Here is a 20,930-nt window from a genome sequence, read left to right on the forward strand (position 1 = left end):
TCGTGGTCAATCACGGCATCAGCGAGGAGCTTATATCAGACGCTCATGTCTGCATGAGCCGCTTCTTCGATATGCCTCTCTCCGAAAAACAGAGGGTTTTGAGAAAACCCGGCGAGAGTTGTGGCTACGCAAGCAGTTTCACGGGACGCTTCTCCACCAAGCTTCCATGGAAGGAGACCCTTTCTTTCCGGTTTTGCGACGGCGAGACACACCCAAAAACCGTTCAAGATTACTTCAGCGATGCGTTGGGACATGAGTTTGAGCCATTTGGGTAAAAGTTAAAACAGAGCAATAAACTAAAAAAATAGAGAAAAGAAAAAAGAAAAAAAAAACCCAAACATTTGACATATCTTTTGTCCGTTCCTCTGTTTTTTAGAAAACCAATAACCGGTTTCTTCTATACCATAACTTTAGAAGACTTGACTTATGTTATTGTTGGTTTGTGGTTGCAGGAAGGTGTACCAAGAGTATTGTGAGGCAATGAGTTCTCTGTCACTGAAGATCATGGAGCTTTTGGGGCTAAGTTTAGGAGTAAACCGAGACTATTTTAGAGAGTTTTTCGAAGAAAATGATTCGATAATGAGACTGAATTACTACCCTCCATGTCAGAAACCAGATCTTACATTAGGCACAGGACCGCATTGTGATCCAACTTCTCTTACCATCCTTCACCAAGACCATGTTGATGGCCTTCAAGTCTTTGTCGAAAATCAATGGCGCTCTATTCGTCCCAATCCCAAAGCCTTTGTGGTCAATATCGGAGATACTTTCATGGTAAGCCAACTAATGAGAAAGAAAAGAAAGAAAGAAAAAAACACATATTGGTTAGATATATTTTGCCTAAGTACCGGCATGTACTAAACCGGGCTTTTTCTTGTTTTGTAGGCTCTATCGAACGATAGATACAAGAGCTGCTTGCACCGGGCAGTGGTGAACAGCGAGAGCGAGAGGAAATCACTTGCATTCTTCTTGTGTCCCAAAAAAGACAAAGTAGTGAAGCCACCAAGAGAGCTTTTGGACAGCATCACATCAAGGAAATACCCTGACTTCACATGGGCTATGTTCCTTGAGTTCACTCAGAAACAATATAGAGCAGACATGAACACTCTCCAAGCCTTCTCAGATTGGCTCACCAACAAACCCATCTAATAAATGTAAAACAAATATCTATGTCTTGTCTTGTTAGTTACTATCTTTTTTTTTTTTTTTGGATTTCATGTATATGGTAAGATGCAATAACACCCTTAATTAGCATTTCATTTCTTAAAAAAATGATCCTGTTACTACCATAATGACTACACACCCACCATTATTTATCAAATTGAAGAGAACAGTCCATCAAGATATTATATATAGATAGATATCGGAACATTTGTTTTAGTAGACTAGTAGCATGTTTGAGGAAGCGTTAAGGAGAATTAATACAAAGACAATGAACACATGGAATTTAATAGGTTAGAAGCAGAAAAAGAAAATTGTGGTCCCTTTGTACACAAAAACATGTAATCAGCAGACAGCAGGTTTCAACCTGAGATATGGATATATACTTGCTGCAAATAAACCAACGAATTTATCCAAAATATTGGCCTCTAAATCAATGGCATCTAATGAAAACCTTCCCACGGTCTGGTTTTCCATATATTTGGTGTGAAAGAGTTTTGATAATTAGCTTTTCGGTGCAAAACTATTCATGACAATTCAACAATATGTAATATTAAATTTATAATGTTTTGAAGGACCATGCATAGATCAAAGCTGCCTAAAAGAAGATTCGTATCAAAAAAATCTAAGGAAAAATTGTCACCGGCGGCGACCCTAGGTTGGTGATCGCCGGTCACATGAGTAAAAATGAACTTGTAGCCGGCGACTGCTTATTCTTGACCGGCGATCACCCTCCCCAGTCCCCCCACCTCCTTGTCTTACACTTTGAAGTTTGTTTTATATGTTGGTCTACATTGGAGAGAATAACAGTTTTATGTTAATTAATGAGAATTTTATGTGAATTGCATGTGGAACTCGTGAAGATATGTCAGGATAAGATCAGTAAGTTTTTGCGGTTTGGTGTAGAAAATAGTGGATCTACAAGAATTGCATGTCGAACTCGTGAGGACACGTACGTTTTGATAAGATCATATTTTCACAATGCCGAGTTAAGAGTTTGGGCTAGCTAAACCCGGTAAAAGATCCATGTCCGAGTGGTCGTAGGCTAAACAGTTCAGTTTTTGGGGATTGAAATCTAGGTTCCATGGGGTAATGCGGTATGGGCTTTTAATTGACAAAGTGTCTATTTTAAAAAGTAGATGATGCATGATTCCCTTTTTTAAAAAATTTAACTCTTATGAACTTATTAACAGATTTCAGGGATTCCTAACAGTTCTTATAAAAATCTTTGACGTACAAAACTATATTTGGTTTTTTGTAAAACCATTACGTAATACAACATATTTTGGGGACGTTACTTGGTAATATGTGGGCTACTAATGGGTAAATCATTTCACTTTAATATGATAGCCCATAAAAAAAACTCATCCGTCCGTTTTATTAAATTTGAACCTTACACCGTTACACGTATATGAGAAATTAATTTTTTTTTTCTTACTTTTGCATGGCGTCATCTGAAAATCATAAATACTTTTGCAAATTTTGGATGCTTTCTTCTCCCTGCCTCTAATTTCCGATTTACTTAAAACTTAAAATACAGTATAGTTTGTTGCGTTAGTTTTTCTCTGACATATGCTAACACTATCTCAGGCTATATATTTACATGCAATTGAAATACAAGCATGAAAAAACTTGAATATTTTTTTATTTAAAATAACGTACAACTCAACATTTACATAATTATTATATATATAGGAACTACATCACACACACAAGAAAATTTAAAAAAGACGGAATAGCAAACTAGTTAGGTATGTATGTTTCACATGTGTACTTGTCTTATATATATAGATGACGACTGCTCACCCAGAAAATATTTGACTGGGTAGGAAATCGTCCTTAAATTGATAATCTATTGACTATTGAAACACAGATAAAAATCTGATAATTCCTAAATAAAAGAAAGAAGAAAAAGCAAGCGGGATCATTCTTAAATGAAGGAAAGAAAAAAAAAATCGGATCATTCCATTTCTGAATCCCTCGGTCTCGGACATGACACCAACTGACTGAGAAGTACATGATCATGTACATGAGAATATGTTTGGCTAAAAGTCACTATCATATATATGGGACTAGATTAAACCCCACACGGACACGCACACAAATAAAATAAGTTTTGGTCAACACTTACAAAAAAGCTACAAAATATGTAAACATATTAGCTAGAGGTTATTTCATGTGCTCTGTAATTATTGTAGTTCACCATTAGATCCGGCTAATAAATCATCGATCAAATTATGGATCTAACTGAAAATGCTATTTTAATGGTTTCTTGTTGTCGGTTTTTTCAAAAATAAAATGTTTCAAAGGATTACGTAATTCACATTTAAAAACATTAGTGCAAGAAAACCATTAAAATGCCAACAAAACTCTTCAAGTCATGTAGTAATTTATATTTTGAATCGATATGAGATGGATTCAATGTCTATATATTTTCTATATTTTATATGTTTATTAGTTTGCCTAGATACTAGTTGAAATAATAAGGGCATTTAAATATTATTAAGTCCCAGAGAAATTCCTATCTTTATATTGGAACACAATCCGATTTGATGATCAGAGATTTGTTGAAGGCATCTCAAAGTTAATAATTAGTACCTTTTTTTTTAATAGCCACAAATTTAAATTAAAATAGGACTCCTAGTTGATAATTAATTTAATTACCAATGATGATATAACTAAAGATATCAAACGAATATTAGGGGGATCACAACCACTCATCATGCGTATCTCTTTATTAGTAAGTGCTAAAAACATCTACAACTACTCGCGTTAAGTTCGTGAGACTTTTTTTTAATTACTAAGAGGTTCTGGGTCTAAGTCCGTATATCTCTTCAAATCAAAGATCAGAGTATTTTATATGGTCTCTTCTCAAGCGTCATCTTTCGAACCGGTGACCTCTAGACTTTGTGAGAGAGTCTTTACCAACTGACGTATCGACGCTTTGGTAAATTTGTATTAATCAAAGTGGAACATAATTTGATCTAAAATAATGAGTTCTTAGTATTAAAATAACATTTGATTCTGTTCATATGCTCATGGCTTTATGGGTGTACGTAGGAAAATACGAGGCAAAAGAAAACAAGATTTTGGGGATATGTATAATACTGTGTCTTATCGTGAATTACAAAAGAAAATACGATTTTGCAGTTGAATAATAGATAATCTTCTAAAGTATCTTAACAAAAAAAAGAAGAATATGTTAAAGCTAATATATGAATAATAAAGTAACGTCAATAATATAATAGTAAGGTGGTTCTATGCATTGAATTAAATCAGGCTTTTAAAAGGCTTCTTTCTTAGTTTGTCCGAAAAAGCATCCTGATCATCATAATCCCCAGCTTATAATTTTGACAGGAGTTTCACATTTGCTATGTCTTGATGATGTGAGGCTTTATTATTATGGATTTACATGTGTATCTGTTACTTGCTTATATAGTCATTTGAAATTTTCAAATTGGTGATGTCATTTGTATCTATGTCTGTGTCAGGGACTTAGGTTATCAACTTACACTCAAAACATATACTGTATATCTTTATTGTGTGGTTAGTTTTACTCTATGTTAGTTTATTTTGGAAATTTTATCCACTTTCGAATTGCCCAAACGATGGGATTCCCTCGTAGTTAGTATTATTACATCATAGTATCTCTCTTTAATAACTCTGTCTGTCGTCGCAGAAATTAGAACAGTTGTGTTCCTTCTCAATTTTTTTGCAGTTATATGCAAACAATTCACATAAAATATCGAAGAGACGAAGGTGGGATTAATAGCGAACAGGTATCAGTAGCTAGGTTAAAAACAACCTTGCAGAATTTGACCACCCAAAAGATATGGTTCCACTTAGCCAACTTCTTCATACTTATCCGGTTAAGCCTTTACCATAAAACTAGGCATATTGGCCTTTATTTTGCTCTGCCCTTTCCTAGTTCCCTTCCATACTCTTAATGATTTATGGATATGCATATACGTTGGTTAAAACTTGATTTTAATTCCATACTAAATCAAAGCACAAGAGAAATTAAACATAATAACAACGGAATGAGAAAAAATTTTACAAGGGAAACAAGAAATGGCTTGCTTGTGACAAAAAATGGTCTACTGAAAACATCACACCCATGGTCTTTTACTGCGTGGCGGTGAATGATGGTGAAGTTTTGACCCACCCATTAAATCCGTTTGAAATATAACAGCATAGTAAGCACTTGAACTTGTTTAAACCAAAGCTACACCTCAACCCACAAATGAACCTACCTTCCTTGCTCTCAAGATGAAACTTCAAAAAGACTTTAGATATTTTCTGCATTTAGCATATTGTGAGATAGTTAATTAGAATAAAATGCATAAACCAAAATATACACCATATGGTCCATATCCAACATTGCATATCTTTAGTTATATACTTATATTCCACTGACGAACTAGAAACATTAGAAAATCTTTTATAAGAGAATAATAATTGGAGCAACGAACATATGATATGTACAAAGAATATTGTTTTATATCAACTAACAAGCTTCAATACTAAATCGAAAAGGGAAAAAATATTTTGGTAATGATAGTTTCTAATTAAGGAAAGTTCACACACCGTGCTACAATGAAACAAAGAGCTCGGGTAAAAGAGATCATACGATATGAAGGTCTTTAGGACTACGAATGCTAGGTTTCAGATCAGTACCCTGTTGAAACTATCAAATCCTCAACTAGCTTCTCCTGCAACCAAGCTAAGTCGACGCATCCGAAACTATTAACCTGTGTTGAGTAATGAGTATAGTGTATAGTTATACATATAAAATGAAACCCTAAATTAACTTCAATTGACATGGCATGTAGTTGTAACCACACCTCAACTTGAATAGTGTGCATGAGCCTCTCATTGACTCTTGTCGTGAGAGAGCTGACGACTTCAAGCCCTTTCTCTTGAAGTGTCTCAAGCACTCTTGAGAGGAGCAAAGCTTCGGGACCTGAGGAGTTGCTGCTCACCACCACTTCTAAGCCGCTCACGTGTGGTTGCACCATCACAGTCGCCGGATCCGATTTAGGCAAATCAGATTCAGTTCTTGCTGGATCCGGATTCGATTGATATTTCTGACCCGTTTCTTTACTTAGCTCATCTCTTCTTGCTCTGAGTTCTTTAATCCGTGTTTCCGTGTCCTTAATGAAATTCACCGCTCCGTTTACATGATCCGAAACAGCTCTTTTCCCCTACAAATAATAAAATTAAATCAAATACAAAAAGGCATGTTCACAAACCCTAGCAGCCAAATCTTGGTTTCTCGTTCGAACAACAAATACATACAAAGAAAAATAAATAAAATTTGAGCGAAAATAAGAAGTGAATAAGGATATATATGAACCTTGATGTATTGGAGAGGTAGGTGAGTGCGAAGAGCAGCGAAGAGTGTAGCCATTTCTTGTCTTCTTTGGCGTTCGATGTCGCGGTGGAGAAGCTTCTTCTGCTTCTTATTGTCATCTGTTTCATGGGGCATACCGGAGTCGCCGCTGCTGCCGCCCTTGCCGGCTGAGCTAAACGGTCTTTGTCTCTGGTACCCTTTCGGATTAGGATTCTGATAAGGATCCATAGTTTGACACTTTGAGGTTTTGCAATGTCAGATCTTCTTAGAATTTTCTGGTTCTGTCCTGTGATAATTTTATTTCTTTTGTTGAAGGATGCCTTAAAGAACCAAATGGTTCTCTATGTCTCCTTGGGTGAGAGGGAGGACCATTAATTATAATATTAAATAAATTAGGAGGACCAAATAATGCAGGTTCTGGAATTACTCTTTTTTGTTAAAAACAAAAGAAAAACAAAAATCGAAATATTTATCAGTTGTTGTTTTCTTTAATTAATATTTAATAGGATGAGTCTCGGGCTTGAGTCCCTTGGCCAAAACATTTAAATTAGATTTAAATGGTAAAGAGTTTTACCGGCCATTGGTGGTGTATGGTCTACCATCTCTGTAAAAAAGTCATTCCTTCTGAAAACAAAAATATAATAAGTAATAGTTTTCTTTTTATATTAACGGAATAATACAAAACCACTAGACTACAATTATATAGATTAACAAAAAAAACCTTATACCACTAATTTTAATACCACTAATTTTATATATTAACGGAATATACCACTAATTTTAATGTAAAAATTTATAGAAACTAGTGAAAATATATACACATTTTAAAAGAAAATATATACTAATAAAAAGTAGAAGCTATAAGCTCCTAAAAGCATCCACATAGGATTTTAAACCTTCAATTGTGATTAGACACTTCACTATTTAACATTTTTTAAAATTTCCAGAATTTTCTATATTAAGAATTATTTTAAACAACCAATCAAGATTTGACATATCATTCATTCACATTTTTTAAATTTCCAGAATTTTTTTGAAAAAGGAAAATTTTAAATTTATGAAAATAAAAGAACTATGCACAATATCCCACATCGGCTAGAAAATTTTTAGACAATGGTTCAGAACCAGTATAAATAAGATTAATATACTTCCAACAACGAATGAGCAGGAAAGCTTGATTTATCAGGCGTCCAAGTTCAAAAGTATATTCGGTTTGATCCGGTTTTTTATTTGATCAAATTAAAACTTTAAAAAGTTTGAAAAAAAAAAAAATTATAATATTTAAAAATTTTAAAAGTTTTAATATTATAAATATTGAAACTTTTAAAAGTTCTTAGATTTTAAAAAGTTTTTAAATATTATAATTTTTAAATTTTAAAAGTTTAAAATATTAGAAATATTGAAACTTTTTAAAAGATTCAAAATTTATATTTCGAAACCTTTTAAAAGTTTAAAATATTATAAATATTTATGTAAAACATAAATTATCTTATTTATTTACGTTTGTGCTTTTTATTTCTTATGAGCTTTAAAACATATTTTTGTGTATGATTTTATAGATAAGTTGATATTTTTCATTAATTTTTTATTTTTTATCTTATTTTTTATTTTTACGAGAAAAGAAATGATTTTGTTCTTGGAGTTTGATGGATTAACAAGTTGTGTGATAGTCTAAAAAAGGTTTTTTAGTGGAAGAAAGTGAAGAAGTTGGCGAGGATGAAGAAGAAAAAGAGTATAGCGAAGAACCGGACGGTAAAAGTAATGATGACGATTACCACGAAATTTGACAATAGAAATGACAAGAAATAATATGAAGAATAAGAAAACATTGAATAAAAACACACAAAAACATAGGTGGTAGCGATCAATTAAATATGAAAACGAGTTAAATTCATAATGATAAAATTGTTTTGTTTTTCTGGTGGTCAAAGAAATGGTTTAGGATATCTGAGGTCATCAGTTTAATTCGTCTCGCCTGGATGTCGAGTTAAGTTCATAATTTTTTTGTTATCAGATTTGATTTTATAACAAAACTGATTTTTATATTTAACAAAATTGTGTATCTGAAATTTAACTTTTTCCTTAATATTAATTTAAATTTTTTATAAGATAATATTTTATTATCATCATCAATCATATATATTTTTCATCAAAATATATCAAATATACCTACGCTTAGCGTGGGTTTAAAACCTAGTAACAATAAAAGAATAAGACATAACAATTTTATCACAACAAGGTGATAATTTTTTTTAGTCTTCTTTTTATTTCTTGTTCAAAATCTCAAACAATATTAGTATTTAATTAACTTCTTAATATATTTTACTAAATAACAACTTTTAGTGATTTTTTTTTATTATGACTCTTAAAATATATCTACTATCATTACAAACAAAAAAATTTAGTAGCTTGCAAAAACATAAAATAAATCGGTGGTTCATTAAAATTGTTTTAATACTTTCTCCAAACAGCTTTTGCCGCAACATCCAAGCAAATATTCTTTAACAAAAAGAATTAAGCAAATTTTCCTTTTATGCAAATCTCTTACCATGAAAACAACAGTTATAGAAAGTAAAAAACAAAAGTACAGTACATTTCTGAATGTCAAACCGACAAATACACATAGAAAAAGTGAGCAAAACGCAAACTGTTGCTATATTAAAAAAAAAAAAACGTCACAATGCAGATTTTCTCTATTATGTATAAGTTCTCATACGACTGGCCGGAGGAGGAGGAACTGGAGAATATTAAACTATATATTAGACATATGTGGACGTAAAAAGCCCCAACCGTGTCCTAAGACTGGGATACATGAAAACCAAATCATCAAATCACAGCCGTTGATGATGTTGTGATATGGTCGGATGTGGGCTCCGTACTTTTTATTAGAGCACCTGCTCACACTGCAACTAGTCTTTTTCACATGTTTTTATTAAAAACGTCCCATATCCATTTGCGTATCATAGATATACTGTTCTTATTTAAGAAGATACACTAATTCAATATAATAATATGCAATCCGACGATGACATCCTTCCACAGTTTCCATTATTTGTTTTAATATAAGCCTTTTGGTAAAGGTTATCCTTTCAAGGCAAAACAAATCCTTCTTCTCTGTCACGAATCCTCTGTTACCTTTAAATATCTCTCTCTATACGTGTATATTGAGAGAGTCCACTATATTTTTATTTATTTGGATTTTTTAGTTTACTAATCTTTTTGGATGTTTGACCCAATTCGTTGTTTAGAGATGCGTGTGTACTTTTTCTAAATTGTCCGGGTACACGACTCTCTTCTCTTGCATGCTCTAGCATTATTACTGTTAAGGTTAAAAATGCAATATTTATGTTTTTGAGAATACAGTTCGAACATTTTTAAAACTAGTGCAGGTGGTCAAATTGGTAATGTGATCTGCGACGTGGATTCATTTCCCCTAGCTCCCAAAAAAGTATAAGATGCAAGCAGTCTTAATCTTATAAAATTTAAAAATTACAAGCACGTTGTTAATTATGTATGACCCAAAACCGTCAAATCGATGGTTGTCAGAAATTAAGGATTACGCAAAGTTAAAGTATTCGGAATCATACACAAATGGATTGTAGGAATATTGAGTACACTGTAAAGTGTAAACTAGAGACCATCTCTTTAGACTTTTTTTTATATTGGACGGTTGCAAACACAAGCCGCAATTTGTACAGTAACAATCCAATTATTTCTTTTTATTTTTCTCGTTGGTTTGTAAGTTTTTTCGGATGAAATAAAATATGGTGTTTGAAGTTAAAGTACCTTAATGATGTGGTGTAAATACAACTATATATCCCTCTTTTAAATGATTGTATGCTTTTAAATAGTTACTTCGTAATGGATTGTTGTTGTTGGGAAGAAAAAAATATTACAATATTTCTAGACATTATATCGACAGAGGATTATAATTTTTTTTAAATGACACAATTTAAAAAATAGAAATATACCATATAGCTTTGATAAATTCTAAATTATATAAATGTTTGGAAAAAAACCCGTGTGGGTTCACAAAAATAATATAGAAATATATATATAAAGAATAACTCCAAACTTAGGCTATCTGAACCACGAGGTGGTAAGCTAGTGGTTGTAGTCTTGGTGTAAGAGTCGTCATGTTGGTCTAGACCAGAGATCGATTCTTCTCAAGCGCAGAATTACTCAGCTTTATCCATTCGACCATATGGGTATGAGCTCATTGCTTTCGGCCCATTTGCATACCTGGAAAACTCTATCCGTGGGATATCCTTCCCCCATAAAGATTAGTTTCGGACCCCTTAACATATCTTTACTTTCTGAGTTAACAAAAGAAAACTTCGATCAAGCTATACATATATGCAATAATTGATTTCTAATATATTACAAAACTATCTATATAATTCAGTAGACAATTGTGAGTGAGTTTTCAAAAGAAAACAGAAACACCAAAACAGTTTTCACTTCGCCATGTGTAACAAAATAGCTAGACCCTACTTAGCTAATTCCGACCAAACCTCAAAGGCTGAACAAAGTTGATCACTCATTTTAGCTGAAATTGTTTACCAAAGTCTAAAAGAAAAGTCAACAGTTCTAGATTTAATATATATATATATAACGACATATAATAATATTAATATGATCAGTTCCCTATTATTATTATTATTATTATTATTATTATTATTATTATTATTATTATTATTATTATTATTATTTTCTTTCTATGTTTTGAATAGACTCTCTGCATATAAATAATTTGGGTAAACAATTATAAACTCGATCAGTTCACACTCCCGTTTACTAGCGCAACTTTCCGGGGGAAAGGAATTTCATCTTTTACCGGAACACCAAACTTTTGATTGTTCGAACCCTAATTATATATATGCATTTTTTTTTTTTTTTGGAAGGCTTATATTTATTTTGAATTTTGGTTCGAAATACTATTGTCATTTAGTTGTAATGCTACGTACTCAAAGCAGCAGTAATAACATATTTCCAATAAGACTTATCCTGTTTAAAGTTATAACATAATTCTATGCATACTTATCAAAGTCCACGATTAATCTCTTATATCTTAATTCGACAGCGTACCTTTTCCTGTACGTAAGATAAGAATGTTCTCTTATAGACTAATCATAGTATACTATAGGGTGAATATTTTCTTACTCTCAAATTCTTTAAAAGTAGAGAAATACATAGGACAAGTAATACTAAGAAACCATCTATATTTACATGGTTTTTTTTACTGCAAGACCGTTTACTTCATTAGGGTAAGTGCAACCTTAAGGTCTGCTAAGTCGATTAAAGCCAGATCGTACGTTGACCTGCAAACATTAATGCAAAATAACTTCACATATTAAGCTCAATATAAATTTATATTCTTACATTTACTAATTAGCTAGTGTATGTTTCTGTTGCTGCAAAGTTACTTAGCTCGAGATATTGTACCTCAGACTGTAAAGCGTGAATGAGTCTATCATCTACATTGGAGGAGATACAGCCAAGAACGCAGAGACCGCGTTCACGAAGCACTTGGCGTTTGGAGAACGCTAAACACGATTTCTAGGCCTACCAAACACGGACGAATCACGACATTTCGAAATCACATTCCAGCCTTGTTCATTACAACTCCCAAAGCTTCGTCCAGACAGTAACATGAGGTCATCTCGTTTTGAACTCATGTCCTTGACATTCCTCTGCAAATACTTTATGTAATTCACTGCTCCGTTCACTTGATCTGACGTCGAACGCTTTCCCTACAGAACCAAATCAAGAAAACGAGAAACACAGGTTAATTTTAGGATATTGGAGTGTTAAAGCTCTAGTGAATCTTTTTTGACAAAGAACAGCTCCAACGAAGCCACAAAGTATGTTTTCAGATACTAATTTTGTAGATCTGTAGAGTGAAGAATCAAAAGCAAGAATAAAATTAGGTTTTTTGACCTGGATGAACTCAAGAGGGAGAAGAGAGCGGAGAGATGCGTAAAGAGAAGCCATTTCTAGTCTCCTTTGTTTCTCAATTTCTTTGTGTACTATCTTCTTCATGTTTTGATCACTACTAACTCTCAGCTTTTTACTAGGTCTTCTTCTCTTCTCCGGAAGATCGTTCATTGAATACCTCTACTTGTCTTTATTTTAGTTATTATTTACAAAGATGTTTCTCGTAATGATAATGATACATTATGATGATGATGATGATGATGATGATGATGATGTGAGACAAGAGAATCTATCTTGTGCTCTGGGATCAGGTCTAGTCAGGGATTTGTTATAAAGTTGAATAATAGCGAAATCGGAACAAAGATAGTAAAAGGGTTTTGGTTTATAATATTTAAATAAGGGGGAAAATACGTTAGTTGGTAGACGTATCAGATAAAGATGTAAAGATAGTTTTGAAAGGGGTAAGCAATGACGTCTTTCTGCTTCATTATTTACTTCTTTTCTCTTTAATCGATGCCTATAGGTTCCCTTCAACATTCCATTTCTTACTATACTTTAATTTCTTATAATATAGTACAACTATACATATCAATTGTACGATCTGCTATCAATTATTATCTGACATAGGTAACCAATACCATATAGTATTTATTTATAAATCTAGTATAGGCCGCTGAGGCCATATGCTGGACCGTGTTCCCAAAAGTATTTGAAGAGATCACTTTAAATTATGGAGTGACATAATATAAAGTAGTAGCTATTTGATAAGAATTTATTAACTAGCTATTTGTTTTTTTGGCGATGCTAAAACAAAATGATATTGTTCATTAATTGTTTCTAGTATTTCTCAACTGTAATTGCAAATGAATGAAAAAAAAAAAGTGAAATAAAACCCAAAACATACATTACTATTATGTCTATCAGTCTATGATTGATATAACGCCGTTACATTTTTATCTTAGTTGAAGTTGTTACTTTTTTCTTCTAATGTACTGATGCATAGTAAAATTACTATTTTTAGTTTTGTTTTCTAAACAATAACAATAAGAAAATTATCCAGAATATTAATTTTCTTTTGGGACAACTGGACAAGTTAGGGAAGACTTCTTAATCCTAAAAGGATTATAAATATCCTACTACGAGTAGTATAATCAATATATGTATGCAAGTTTTTTTTAATTGAGTTTCAACTTCCAAATGAATCTGATACATGTAAAAAGCATATATATCTTAGTATTCATGAGCCAAGCTGTCCCAAATTTTGGATTCACCCAATCAAATTAAAATAAATAGGAATATAGAAGAAAATATCAAGAAATCTTGATGGTTTAAAAAACAATAAAAATGAAGATGGCTCAGTATGGGCCATGTACATGGATATATCAAACACAAACAGTCGGCTCCTCACGTGACCCAATTTGGTATAGACTCTTTAGTACTCTTGGGCCCATAGAAATTGTGTAAACGGTAATCCTTGGTGACCTTTAATGATTTTGTTGATAACGTTTTGGAGCTGGAAGAAGTATTTATTACTAGCCTTTTCAGCTCTGATAATCCTATCCCGGAGAAAGCCCATTTGAAGAAGTAAATGACGTTAACAAAATTAGATAACTATGAATCAATCAATGTCAATGAGCATGATGAAGAAAAAAAACAGACTACTTAACTTGGCAGAAGTTGGAAAGTATTGTTAACTTAAAATCAAAGTTCCTAAAACTAACCGTGTACACTCATCAACACATTTAAACAGTCACCAAAGTGATTCCTAAGTTAATCAACGGTGCTGCTTCCTCGTCGTTTTCAAAGGTGGCGATGGTGAGAACTCAGTAGGCAACTCCGGCAAACTTACTTCTCCTTTAAGCATCCCCACAACCTCTTTCATCGACGGTCGTGAAACCGGGAATCTTTGCAGACAAAGCAAGGCAACCTTTATGCACAACACTGCTTGTTCTTGATCCAAATTTTGCAACTTTTGGTCCACAAGATCAACAAGTTTCCCTCTTCTCGCCAGCTTCCTCGCCCAAGACATGAGGTTTGCCCGTTGGATCTCACTAGCGGATCCGGTCATCTCCAACGGACGCCTCCCGGAAATCAGAACCAACAACAGAACACCATAGCTATAAACATCACATTTCTCAGACACGTTGTTATCTAAGTTACAGTACTCAGGCGCTGCATAACACACGGTTCCTCTCATGCTCGGCGTGCTACTAACTCCGCAGCTCTTTGCCATCTCACCGCTCACCGAGTCATGGCTATTTCCTCGTCCTCTCGACCACCTTTCACCACTTAACCCATCTAACCACCAATCTATGCTACTACCACTACCACGCCTCCATTGACTCACACTACTACTCCCATCATCACTACAAAATTCAGATTCCAACGTATTCTGCTTCTTCTTCTTCTTCTTAGAGAGTTCTCTACGATACTCATCTTTCCACCACTCTCTAACCATCCTCCGCTTCTTCTTTGTCTTCTTCTTCTTCTCATCCTCTTCCTCCAGTGAAAGCCACCAATCAAGTCTCTTGCTAGTCTTCTTCTCAAGTTTCTTACTTGACGCCTCAATCCAATCCATACTGCTAGGTCTCTCCTTCTTAACCTCAGAACCAATCCATTGCATCACATACTCTTTCACTTTCCCTCTTTCAACATTACCCTCCTGCTTCCACCACCACTCTTTGCTCTCAACCTCTTTACCTTTCTTTATCACAACACTACCACCACCATCCTCATCTGTTTTCTCCCCCATTTCAGGAGAAACAGTCGTCTCAGGCGAACCACTCACCGACCCTGGAACCTTAGCAACAACACTTTCCGGCGACTGATCAACCAACCCAAAGTTAAAATCTTCAAAACCAGTCACAGTAGTTACAACACTCTCCACTTCTTCAACCATAGACCCATCACCATCACGCTCCGGCGCTACACTGATCTCAACCTGCTCTGGTTTCAACCTAGCCAAACCAAAATCAGCGATCTTGGCGGAGAAGAGATGATCTAACAAAACATTGCTAGGCTTAATATCACCATGAATAACAGGTGGTTCAAGGCTATGAAGATGCTCAATCCCTTCCGCAATGTTAACAGCAACCAGAAACCTCAGATTCCAATCCATAAGCTCAGGGCATCTCCGGTGAAGCAGAGCGTCCTGGAGATTACCATTGGCCATGAGCTTGTACACAAGAAGCAAACGTCGTCGTTTTCGATCGTGTGAGAAGCCCAGGACAGGGACAACGTGAGGCGAGTCAAGCTTGGAGGCGAAGAACAACTCGTTCTGAAACTCGCCTTCTCCTTGGAGAGATCCTGAATCCATTACCTTGACGGCTACATTCTCGCCGCCGGAGATAGTTCCTCGGAAAACAACGCCGAATCCGCCTTGACCTAGCTTATTCGCCGGCGAGAAAGAGCCGGTTGCGCGACGGAGAGCCGAATAGGAAAACTCACGTGGCGGCGGTTTCCGAGTGGAAGAGGAAACGTTTTCCGCCGGCGGAGGTGATGATGATGAACGTTTCCGGCTGAACTTGCAGAAACAGACGGAGAGAGCTATGAAGATAGAGAAACCGGCGCCGGCTCCGGATAATATTCGAGTTGTCTTATCCTGCGATGTGGATAGAGCCGCCGGAGCTGGAGCCGGAGTCGGCGCCAAGAATGAACGTGACGGCATAGGGATTTAAAGTAAACCAAAGCTGAACCATAAAACAGAGCAGAGGACAAAACTGATAAAAATCGTTGCTTTTGTTGTTGTGAATTTCTCACTTTTCAGACTAAATCGGAAAAAGCTCAGAAAGGTTTGAGCTTTTTTAGCGAATATGGAAATTTTCTAAATCTAATTTGATGATTTAATTATTATTAAATTCATTACATCATGTGTTTACGTGTAAATTTTGATTGGTTAATAAAAACCGAATATTAAACCGGATGCTGCTAATCCAAAGTTCCAAACATAAACAAAAATCCAAAACCTGTTATTCTTTTTCTATATAAAACAAGAAACATAGAAAGAATAAATGAAACAACATTTTATTACTTTTTCATTTCTTTACAATGTTTTAAAGAAACTCAAAATTTTCAAATTCAGACGAAGGGAGCCATAGATGAAAACATAACCCGGATAGAGAAACCGAACCGGGTTTAGTCACACGTGAAAGATTGATTTAAATGCTAGACTGTTGTTTGCGTGGCTTTATTGTTAGACATTAAATAGTTTAATTAGTAACGTGTATGTATGTGGTGTATTGACGCGTTCATATGTGTGTGTGTGTGTGTGTATTCACGTGCGGTAGAGTGGGGAAGGCCGTGGATGTAATCAAAGATCACCATGTGGAATTGTCTAATCTAATCAGGTATTACTTTGTTTTTTACTTAATTACTTAACACCATTAGTGAAAACGGCACGCAACGTATATTATTGTATTTGATAAAACGGACCGACTTCTTCTTCTTAGAAAGAAACTACCACGAAGCTGCTGCTGTCTAGATTACATTCAGATTCAGTGGTCAACATTTGTCTTTATTGGAATTTTATGACTAACTTATTTGAAGATAAAACACGTCTTTGGAATTTCCTTATTATGAAATATCACCAAAACGTTTTCTAATGTAACTTATCCCTTTTTATAAAAGGAAAGGGATATAAATCACGAATTTAAAACAAGAAAACGTTAGTACAAAAAGGAAACTTAATTGCACTAGACAATTCCAGAATAATGTAGAAACAATAACCTTCATCTATATATAAAAATTTAAGATAACACACACACACAAACCAAATCTCTGAATCGTCTCTCATAATAAACAACTAGCTAGCGGCAAGACGTTGAAGAAGAAGAAGGAAGAGTTTTAAAAAGATGATGACTGCGAACGAAACAGAAGCATTGTTATGCGCCGGAGGCTGTGGATACTACGGCAACCGAGAGAAAAACAATCTATGCTCTCTCTGTTACAAACAGAGTGTTCTCGAACAGTCGGCCGCCGCGCCTTTAAGATTCGAACTAGAGACTCCTCCTACGAGTAGTCCCGTCGCTGCAGAAGAACCGGTCGGAAAACGAAGGTGTGGTATATGTAAGAGGAAGGTCGGAGTGTTGGGATTCAAGTGCAGATGCGGACACATGTTTTGCGGGTCACATCGGTATCCGGAGGAGCATTCTTGTCCCTTTGATTACAAACAATCTGGACGGGTCGCCTTGGCCACACAGTTGCCTTTGAGCACAGCTGACAAGTTGCAAAGGTTTTAGTGTTATTTTCTACAGAGTTAAAAAAAAGTCGTGGATCTTTTGATTCATTGGCTATGATTTTGATGTTGTTTTAATTCTTTTTTACGAATAATAGTTTTAGCTAAAAAGACGCAGAGAGATCCAAACACGAGGAAGCCAATTTTAAAAATTTAAAAGGTCAAATAAAAATTTAGGGCATAGACTAAAACTATGATAGGACGTTGCATGGTCTTCCGATCGATAAGGCCATCATTTATAGGGAGAACACCCTTGGTGTCACCTTGGTGTTACACTCTAAGCAAAAAAAAATTAGAAAAATAATGAATAGTGGGCTTAGAACTATTTTTTTGATCTTAAATAAGAACTCATTTAAGTCCAGTTCTTATTCGACGTGGCTTCACGTGATTGGGCGAGATTTTTTGGAAAAAAAAAAGAAAATATTTCATTTATATAAGTATGCAATTTAAATAAGTATGCAATTTAAATGTTAATTTATAAGTTTTTATAATTGTAATATGTTTAAAATATTATATTAATTTATAAGTATATAATTGCTTTTATATAAGTATGCAATTTAAATATTAATTTATAAGTTTTTATAATTGTAATATGTTTAAGAATATTATATTAATTTATAAGTATACAATTGCTTTTATATAAATATGCAATTTAAATATTAATTTATAAGTTTTTATAATTGTAATATGTTTAAGAATATTATATTATTAAATCTTATGATCTTAAACATTTTCTCCCAATAACTAATTTCTTAACAAAAGATCTAAACTAGTGATATTACATTATTTTCATAATATTTTTACTTTAAAAACACCTAAAACTGTTCTCCTATGATGATGCTCTAAAAGCAATAATAATACTATTTGAAATACAAAAATCGAAGAGATAACACGCGTGGCAGCTAAAACAGTTTTTAGTTAACAGGAAAACTTCAGCCTAAGATAACAGAGTGTCAATAATCATACATAAACTTCGCTGATTGATATAAAACTCATCAGCTAGTGACCTTTTTTCTTGAAGCTCAAATCTGCATCTTCATTAATCTGCTATAATGGATGAGAAACAAGGATCGAAAAAAATATTAAAGAGTGTGTTGTATATGCACACCAGTTTTTTCTTCTCATCAATGCCCCTGGCCATTGCAGTTAGAGGAGGATACTTGAGCTTGAGCTTCCTGGCCTTCAACTAAATTGACCAATGAGAATGCCTTCGGTCCCTCCTGTCCTGGATACTTGAGCTTCCTAGCCTCCAATTCTCCCCATTGTAAGTGATAGCTCTCCCCGACCATCAAAATTAACCTCTTGACCAATTTAAAATGCGCTCCATGTATATCATGACCTTTTGAGCTTAGACGAATAAGGTTATCTGTTTGTTTCTTCTTCACGGAATAAGGTTGAGTTCAGAAGAATGATGAGAGGAATAACAATGACTGCTATAGAAACCACTTAATTCCATTTGATGTTATATTTAAATTATTATATAATACATTTACTTAATAATAATACTTGTAATTTTCTCTCCATATGATGTGATTTAAAATTTTTAAACTGACATATATTACTCAATCGATAAATTAAAAAAATGTGTATACAACGTCCCACATTGCTTGGAAATATAAGGCAATGGTTCAGAGTCATACTTTAATTCAAATTTATAAATTTTTATTTTGTTTACTCTAGTTCTTTATCTTAAAAAAAATTAGACTTTAAAAAAATTAAAATATCATTAACTATGTGCTATACAGGTAAAACATAATTTCATTATTTGGTTAACTATTAATATTAGAATAATAGACATCTATATATACATTTTTGGAAACATTTAACAAATAAATTTTGAAATTCATACCTATTTACAAGCATGCCATTGACATTAATTATTTAATTTGTTTTTCATTTAAGTAATTAATAGTAAGTTTTGATTTTGCAAAACAAGATTTATCATCCTAATAAAATTTCCAAAACAATAGGAATCACTCCCTTTAACATTAAGTATTAATTTATAATTAATTTTATTAATATTTAATTTCTAATTTGACAAAAAAATATGAATTGATTCTATAAACACACAATATTTAATTGTATGTTATAGTTCCTATAATATAAAACAATAAACCTCAAACAAAATACTTTCTACACTAACTAATATATATTTGTATTTGTAAGGTTGTACATTTTAAAAAATACAAATTAAATATCAGTTATTAATATAGTTAATCTACTAAACAAATAGCATTTTATTTTTTATTAAAAAATAGCTTCGCGGTCTACCGCGGGTGAATATCTAGTATCTTATTAAGTTGATTAAATTAATATTATGTAATAATTTATTGTCTTGTGGTATACCGCATGTTAAATCCCAAAATTAACAATCAAAGACAATTATACAATCTTAATTATACAATCTTAAATACTAGACAGAACAAAAGAAATTAATAAACAAATACAACTTATAATTTAATTTCAGTTCAGCTCAAGAAAAAACAGAATGCACAGCATAAATAGAAAGACAACAAGGAGTCAATCATCACTCGACAGATGTGGAATTCTGCATGTTGATCCCTTTTAGTAACATAAACCCATCCGAGAATCAAAGCACTATTCCAGAGTTTGTATATTGTGATAATACAAAAAAAGCTAAATGAAACTAACCACAAACAAGTATTGAAAGTTGATGCTAAAGAAGGCCTGCAAAATGTCTTAGCTCGATAAAAGTGATTCCTTCTAGAGAGTGGTCTTTTGCCGAGTCTTTAATCAAAGAGTTGCTTTTGCTACTCCATATACAGTTACAGAATATTTGCTGATTGATATAATAAACCTCATCACTATTGACCTTGTTTCTTGAAGCTCAAATCGACATCTTCATTCATCTGCAGCCAACAAAACACTCGAACAGTTGTGACTTTGAGAAAGCTTTTCTATCCTGTTGGATTCAAGGGTTTTGAAACTTACCGATTTCTCAACTTCTTTGGCTTTATCTTCGTTGAACCCGAGCTTCTCCAAAATCTGGCGGGCTGCTGAATCCTTTTGAGACCAAATCCCCAGAAGCAAGTATGCCGTGGTTAATTCACCATCCACAGCTACGAACAAACAGTTTCAGTTAGATATACAATATAATGGATGGGAAACAACGAGGATCAGACAAATATTAAGGTGTTGTTTATGCACACCAGATTTATTCTTCTCATCAATGGCCCAGGCAATGGCCTTTTGAGCTGGCTCAGTTAGAGGAGGATGCTCTGGGCT

At 33.7% G+C, this 20,930-nt stretch overlaps 5 protein-coding genes and 1 pseudogene across 6 annotated transcripts in view; 2 read left to right on the plus strand and 4 right to left on the minus strand.

Annotated features, from left to right (window-relative positions):
• On the plus strand, positions 16-1,231 carry LOC104720122 (gibberellin 20 oxidase 1-like). Its single transcript, XM_010438084.2, has 3 exons — positions 16-271; positions 453-774; positions 886-1,231. The coding sequence occupies exons 1-3, from the start codon at positions 54-56 to the stop codon at positions 1,147-1,149; spliced, it is 804 nt and encodes a 267-aa protein (XP_010436386.1). The 5' UTR covers positions 16-53; the 3' UTR covers positions 1,150-1,231.
• Positions 5,158-6,897, minus strand: LOC104717725 (transcription factor bHLH126-like). 2 transcript variants are annotated; one of them, XM_010435342.2, is made up of 4 exons: positions 6,518-6,897; positions 6,006-6,365; positions 5,839-5,912; positions 5,158-5,460 (listed from the first exon to the last, which is right to left on the minus strand). In XM_010435342.2, the coding sequence occupies exons 1-4, from the start codon at positions 6,740-6,742 to the stop codon at positions 5,439-5,441; spliced, it is 681 nt and encodes a 226-aa protein (XP_010433644.1). In that variant the 5' UTR covers positions 6,743-6,897; the 3' UTR covers positions 5,158-5,438. The 2 variants fall into 2 exon arrangements, with proteins under 2 accessions (XP_010433644.1, XP_010433646.1); XM_010435344.2 differs by having other exon boundaries at positions 5,792-5,912; positions 6,518-6,896.
• Positions 11,769-12,766, minus strand: LOC104717726 (annotated as a pseudogene).
• Positions 14,041-16,276, minus strand: LOC104717727 (receptor-like serine/threonine-protein kinase At4g25390). The gene has a single exon (XM_010435345.2). The coding sequence runs from the start codon at positions 16,116-16,118 to the stop codon at positions 14,226-14,228; it is 1,893 nt and encodes a 630-aa protein (XP_010433647.1). The 5' UTR covers positions 16,119-16,276; the 3' UTR covers positions 14,041-14,225.
• Positions 17,132-17,765, plus strand: LOC104717729 (zinc finger A20 and AN1 domain-containing stress-associated protein 10-like). Its single transcript, XM_010435346.2, has one exon. The coding sequence runs from the start codon at positions 17,302-17,304 to the stop codon at positions 17,686-17,688; it is 387 nt and encodes a 128-aa protein (XP_010433648.1). The 5' UTR covers positions 17,132-17,301; the 3' UTR covers positions 17,689-17,765.
• The window catches only part of LOC104720123 (ATP-dependent Clp protease ATP-binding subunit CLPT1, chloroplastic-like), a 3,314-nt gene continuing 2,570 nt past the window's right edge, over positions 20,187-20,930 (minus strand). The window contains exons 4-6 of the mRNA XM_019230678.1: positions 20,855-20,928; positions 20,637-20,764; positions 20,187-20,554 (exon numbers count right to left, since the gene is read on the minus strand). Of these exons, the coding sequence (XP_019086223.1) occupies positions 20,510-20,554; positions 20,637-20,764; positions 20,855-20,928 (247 nt within the window). The 3' untranslated portion in view covers positions 20,187-20,509. The remainder of the gene's footprint in view (positions 20,555-20,636; positions 20,765-20,854; positions 20,929-20,930) is intronic.

Source organism: Camelina sativa, chromosome 10 (genome assembly GCF_000633955.1).
Source record: "Camelina sativa cultivar DH55 chromosome 10, Cs, whole genome shotgun sequence".
In the NCBI taxonomy this organism is placed as follows: domain Eukaryota; kingdom Viridiplantae; phylum Streptophyta; class Magnoliopsida; order Brassicales; family Brassicaceae; genus Camelina; species Camelina sativa.

Coding starts and splice junctions, on each gene's coding strand:
- LOC104720122 (XM_010438084.2), top strand. CDS start 54: ATGAGCCGCTTCTTCGATATGCCTCTCTCCGAAAAACAGAGGGTTTTG. Junction 272..452: donor CATGAGTTTGAGCCATTTGG/GTAAAAGTTAAA, acceptor TTGTGGTTGCAG/GAAGGTGTACCAAGAGTATT. Junction 775..885: donor ATATCGGAGATACTTTCATG/GTAAGCCAACTA, acceptor CTTGTTTTGTAG/GCTCTATCGAACGATAGATA.
- LOC104717725 (XM_010435342.2), bottom strand. CDS start 6,742: ATGGATCCTTATCAGAATCCTAATCCGAAAGGGTACCAGAGACAAAGA. Junction 5,913..6,005: donor TGCACACTATTCAAGTTGAG/GTGTGGTTACAA, acceptor TACTCAACACAG/GTTAATAGTTTCGGATGCGT. Junction 5,461..5,838: donor GATTTGATAGTTTCAACAGG/GTACTGATCTGA, acceptor TGCTAAATGCAG/AAAATATCTAAAGTCTTTTT.
- LOC104717727 (XM_010435345.2), bottom strand. CDS start 16,118: ATGCCGTCACGTTCATTCTTGGCGCCGACTCCGGCTCCAGCTCCGGCG.
- LOC104717729 (XM_010435346.2), top strand. CDS start 17,302: ATGATGACTGCGAACGAAACAGAAGCATTGTTATGCGCCGGAGGCTGT.